The sequence below is a fragment of a genome, unplaced genomic scaffold (assembly GCF_019419815.1).
Source record: "Pyrus x bretschneideri cultivar Hongxiangsu unplaced genomic scaffold, Pyrus_bretschneideri_v1 Contig17, whole genome shotgun sequence".
Taxonomy (NCBI): Eukaryota; Viridiplantae; Streptophyta; class Magnoliopsida; order Rosales; family Rosaceae; genus Pyrus; species Pyrus x bretschneideri.
Genome location: NW_025999468.1, coordinates 1707253 through 1712774, shown reverse-complemented (window position 1 = coordinate 1712774; position 5522 = coordinate 1707253). Strand labels below are relative to the sequence as shown.

The 5522-nt window shown below is 38.5% G+C and overlaps 1 protein-coding gene across 4 annotated transcripts; it reads right to left on the bottom strand.

The window, feature by feature from the left end:
- Positions 1-681: 681 nt before the first annotated feature.
- LOC103962214 (uncharacterized WD repeat-containing protein C2A9.03) lies at positions 682-5522 on the bottom strand. Of its 4 annotated transcripts, none has more exons than XM_009374891.3 (10): positions 5246-5522; positions 5010-5162; positions 4764-4931; positions 4245-4331; positions 2074-2208; positions 1876-1986; positions 1684-1775; positions 1506-1611; positions 1329-1415; positions 682-1235 (listed from the first exon to the last, which is right to left on the bottom strand). In XM_009374891.3, the coding sequence occupies exons 2-10, from the start codon at positions 5154-5156 to the stop codon at positions 822-824; spliced, it is 1347 nt and encodes a 448-aa protein (XP_009373166.2). In that variant the 5' UTR covers positions 5157-5162; positions 5246-5522; the 3' UTR covers positions 682-821. The 4 variants fall into 4 exon arrangements, with proteins under 4 accessions (XP_009373166.2, XP_048437272.1, XP_048437273.1 ...); XM_048581315.1 differs by having other exon boundaries at positions 5010-5165; positions 5255-5519; XM_048581316.1 differs by lacking the exons at positions 5010-5162; positions 5246-5522 and having other exon boundaries at positions 3116-4331; positions 4764-4825.

Below are 5522 nucleotides of genomic sequence, written 5' to 3'. Positions count from 1 at the left end.
CTTTGGATTTTCAGTAAAAATTTCGACGCTTTTGTAATAGAGACGCTTACAACAAGAGTGCTTACGAGCTACGACCAAAAGTTTGTTCAGAACAGTTTCAAACATGCTCTAATTAAACTTTGGACTTTTCCTTCCTCCATTCGACACTTTTGCAACGAAAGGGAAAATAAAGTCAAGATGATGCATCTTCTAGATCTTGAGCCTAAGCGCCACCATTTACTATTAGTTTAGAAAAGTTCGATCACATACTGATACTCCGGAGCATCGTAAAATTTTGTTAGTAGATGGTTTTCTGTTTTGGCAACCGTTCTAAATCCAACTACCTTCAACCGTCCTTAAACTAATGCTAAAACCTTCAAACCAACAGCCGTGTACTAATCAATTCTTATTAAATTTGTTTCAAACCAACTCCTGAATTCTAAATCAATTTTTATTAAATTAGTGGAGTATTTCTGCAGCTTCGGATAATCCACATGTTTTGAAATTGTTGTACTTTGTTCAACGGATCATCAAAGTTTCAAAATCTGCCATATTACACATTCCAACTACTCAAACGTATCTCTTTTTTTATCCATTGAAAGACCGAAACTTCCAATGCTTGGCCTAGAACGATCTCTTGGTTTCCTTGTTTTCGGGTTTGCTCCCGTGCAGCCGAAAACAAAAATATCAATGGCCCAAGAATTGCAAGAACGAAAGATTGACTAAACTAGGAACCGTTTATAAATCCACATTTTGCGATTGAAATGTGCTATACAAAACCCGGAAGTTACTTTTATTCCGTTTCTGCTTGCTCAAGAAACAACTTCATGGAGGCACTCTTACTAGAAGACTGCTTCCAGATACTGGTTACGATGCCTCTTGTCGAACTCCAACACGCTACCATATGTCCGATCAGCGATCCCAACAAACAGAGCTTCTGTGTCCGGGCTAAAGGATATTCCGGCGATTTCACCGAACAGGTCAATCTCCTGTTCCTTGACATACCCACACTGCGTATCGAGGATGTGAACAAAGTCTGCCGGCTCAGCCATGGCCATGAACCGACCGTCTGAAGTGAACTTTATGGCTCGTATTGCTCCCATTCTTCCCTTTAACACGGCTACGGACTGTGAGAGGTTCCTTATGTCCCATAACCTGCAAGTGGTGTCTTGATTCCCGGTGGCCAAAATTTGTCCGTTCGGATGCCACGCCGAGGAAAAGCAATAGTCCAAATGACCTTTGAGGCTTCCGACAGCCTGTGCCAAGTAGGTAGGTAAACCATCAGATCTTTGCTTATGACTTGCATAAATCACAAAATGAATACGCCGCACCGCGACAATGCAACTTACTTTTCCAGACTGAGCATCACCAATCAAGCAGTCCGTGCTATCACCGAGTACTGCAACCAGTTTACCATCCGGACTAACAGAGGTGTTCTGCCAAGAATCATAAACAAGAAAAGCTAAGATGAGAAATATAAAATGACAAATCACTCGTAAGGAACAGTTTCAGAAGAGGGTACTCACATTCACGGACCAATCGAACGAGAAGCAGTTGAGGCAAGTGAAATTCTGGACATCAAAAACTCTAACTTGAGCATCATTGTTTGCAGTCATTACCCTCATTGAACCACTGCACAAGGAAAGTTCAGTTATAGGTCTTCAAGGCAAACAACCTATATCAGATAATGGCGGGATGACTTACGTGGGGTTTTGGAAAATGTCCACTGCATTTGTGATGGCATTCTCATCTGTGGTTAATTTTGAGCAGAAAGCAACTCCAGGTTGATTAATGTGCTGGCCGCACAAACGAAAAAAAGAGAGTTAGTAATAGAGAAACAATGGCTATGATGGATTCAGTAGTCTCAAAGGAATATTTGTTTGAGCACTTCCATACCTTGCAGATTAGTTCACCTTGGAATCCCCCAGCAACCAATAAATTTTCCTTCACAGCCATAGTGCTTATTTGCACTCTAGAGAGTGGACAAACCAACAACCCAGGTCTTTTCTGAGAGAATATACAACCTTGACATTAGAATGGCCTTTTGGCCCTTTTTCCAATAAAGCGCGATGAATCGATCAAGCCTTTACATACCTCAGTAGGCACAACTGGTTTCGCTACGTTCAGTACTTCTTTGCCTCTCCTGAGTAAAGAAGACCAATGCATTACTGAAAAGTTCTGCATAAGGTATACATCGTGCTTTGATGTGGCCCATAACAGATTCCTCAGCTGCGGGGGGAGAAACAAACCAAGTTGACAGGTAACTTAGTAACAACATTCAACAATCCAAAACAAGAACTAAGATTATAACAAATATACGTCTGCGTATGCTAGATGACAATTATGAACTAACAGTTAAAATGCTGCGACAGATATAAGGTTTAACCAGCCATAAGACAATAGAGAATTATAAAACCAAAATCATTAAGGTCAGTGACCAGTATGTAAAAACCATGCAATATAGTCTTTACTTTTCATGGACCGGGAAAACCACCAACCAAGAAATCGAAAATAAAAAATGTTTCGTACCAGACCGTTGCAAGAGGATTATATGAAAAAATTAGACGCACAAGCAGTGAAAAAGTTGACTCTAGTGGCCTGAAGAGATGATGAGATTATTTATGCTATGCAATTTTTTAGATACATGATGAAGGAATTTGGTCAGTATTCCGCTTTGCTAAGACTACATCCATCCACTTCATGAGGCACAGAAATTGGAGATTAAAATGATAACGCCAGTACAAGACAAATGCATCCAACCAGGAATAAAGCACATGTAAATGGAACAACATGATGACTCTTCGATGTTCAAAGCAAAGAAAAGAGCACACATAAGGCTGAACAATAAAATGATCATGACCAATCCAATGGCATTTTAAGGTCACAAAAAGATGGACAGAATCATGAACAAATATCCATAAATAAAAGAGCAGATGTACCACACCACCATATACTTCAGGTGACAGTTAAAAAAATATGTCAAAAACAAGCAAATTTGAAGGCCCTGGATGCCTCAAAAATTCTAATAAAATTCGAAGTCCAAGAAAGCAAGAACTGTGTTAATCGGCCCCCTCATGACCAGAACTCATTGACTTATTAAGAGGCCTCTTAATGCTCAAATATCTTCCTATCATACCATATTAACAACGTCGCGCCAGCAGCTCTAATGTCCACCCTGCTGTAAAAGCTGAAATAAAGAGAGAAATAGCAGTCCTAAATGCAACAGATGGGTTAATGTGATATATATTCAACAGTCAACAGAAGCAAAATATGTACCACCATAAATCAAAATGCGACTAATATGCAAAAGAAATCGCATACAGGAAAATTCAGAAGGTACAAAATTAAAGTGAACCGATTACAAAAATATGTGAAAGATTATGTGTAACTGTGGTTAACGATGTAAGATCCAGCAATTTAAGAGGCCTAGTTTAGCTAAATCTGAAACACAAGCCTCAAATTGTATGCGAGTTGTAGGTGCAAGTGTTCACAACTACTCTTAATCTTACAGAAATTAGGGGTTAGTTATTGATTCAGCTGTTATTCTAGCTCGTGTAAAACCGGTATGTACAACTTAATTTCTATTATAGTATTTGCCTAACAAGAACCTATGACAACCGTAAATGGAAAAAACACAGCAAATTTGTGAACAAGATGGTGACATATTGCCTACAGTATTAGTTATTGATTCAACTGTTATTCTACAATATGTAATCCATACCTTCCAGTGAATGGTTGAGCACATAACGACAATCATAAATTAAAATATCCTTCATAGAGGATAAATAAATTAAGATATCCTTCATAAAGGATAAAACATATTTGTGTAAGACCTGCAAAACTACGAATTAATGATATGCATATAACTAAAAGTAAAATACAGCTATTGAAGAAGCTTATATCTAGCAACAAGGCATAAAATTCAAAAGGATCATAAGTTTTATGCACATGACACGCCATCTATATTCAGTGACAAAAATGAGGAAATTATCTTGACGAGCAATAACTTTTGGAAGATGGAATGAACTACATGAAACAATGAATACTGATAGTAGCGAACGGACTAAATTATGCATATGATTGCACAGTGGATGAAAGTTCTGTAAATATTTCAACACCACATATGGATGAAGTTTTGAGAAAAGAAAACTTAAACAAACTCAACAACAAAAGACTCTTATGTCCTGGCGTCCAACAAACTCACAAACAAATTTCTTGAAAAACTATTTCCAAAGAGTTTAGAGAAGCAAGAACAAAATCTCTACCTGGAAATGCACAATTGTGGACTTCACAATCCTTGTATTATAGTGAAAGTCATAGAAGGTCTTCCCCATCTCTACTGGCAAACACTCCTGTCAAGGCAGAAGATTCACAAACATGAAGGGAAGCATCAAAATAGAAGTAAGGATGAATTCTTTAAGACCAACAAGGCATTCTTTTTATATATATATATATATATATATATATATATATATTCGAGCGATATTCTAATTAATCTAATAGAAGGATCACGCTAATCTAGCCCACTTGGTTACACCGGTCTGCACCAATGCAATTCTAAAGCCAATTAATCAGAACCTAGAGCAAAAACATAGAGGATAGTATCCATGCTATGATGGGTAACAATCATTTTGGTACATATTGCAAAAGGTGAAGTCTTTAAGACCAAAAAGGAATTCTTTATATTATTCGAGCAAGCATATTCTAATTAATCTAATCAAAATCTAGAGCAAAAACATATGCAAATTCCACAAAAGACAGAGTGAATGGCACAAAATCGACACCTTTTCAAGGTCCTGGCGCGGCCGAGAGAGGTTCTCGTAGTTCTTGTACTGCTTCAGTCGGGTCACACGGTACCTATCTCTGGTAAAATTAAGCCTCTCCCACGGAATCCCTTGGATGTCCTTCCCATTTCGAGCTTCCATTGCTGAAGTGTCAGTCTTCACCTTGCTCTGCAAAAACCCCAAATTTTTTAATTCTTCTGGAAAAAAAACATTACCAAAGTTTTACAAAGAAACAGAGCAGACGACCTCATCGAAGTCGTCGTCGTCAAAGTCCGAGTCGGCATCGTGGCCTCCCGGGAGCTGGTTATCGGCAAAAGCGTCGGTGTCATCAAAGTCGACGACATCGTAATAGTCGTCGACGTACTCCAGCTCGTCGTTCTGAAACTGCGCCATTTCCGACTGCGGAAAACTCACAGATAAACTGAAATCCGCATTGGGCACTGAAACGAAACCGAAAGTGAGAGAGGTAGCGAAGGGATTACCTGGAATTGGAATTGGGGGAGGAATTCAGCTGGGCGGTTGAGAAAAACAGAGTGTGTAGAATTTTCCCGAGAAACAAACAGAAAAGCGTTTTTTATTAGGTGGGGGAGAGAAAATGCGCTGGGAGTGAAAGGAGGAGAAGAATCTTGTGCATGGATAGCGACGGCAAGTACATTATTATTGCCTTATTTTTAGTTTCTCCCTTTTAACGCTATTTTGATTTTACTTTGCTATCTATCATTTTAAAATTATCATTTTACTTTTCAAAATTCAAAATTC

Bases quoted from the DNA above. Each gene is read 5' to 3' on its own strand.
- LOC103962214 (XM_009374891.3), bottom strand. From the start codon at position 5,156: ATGGCGCAGTTTCAGAACGACGAGCTGGAGTACGTCGACGACTATTAC. The intron at 2,209-4,244 runs GTAGAGATTTTG...CTCCCCCCGCAG, and splicing joins CCACAATTGTGCATTTCCAG to CTGAGGAATCTGTTATGGGC. The intron at 1,236-1,328 runs GTAAGTTGCATT...TACTTGGCACAG, and splicing joins GTGATGCTCAGTCTGGAAAA to GCTGTCGGAAGCCTCAAAGG.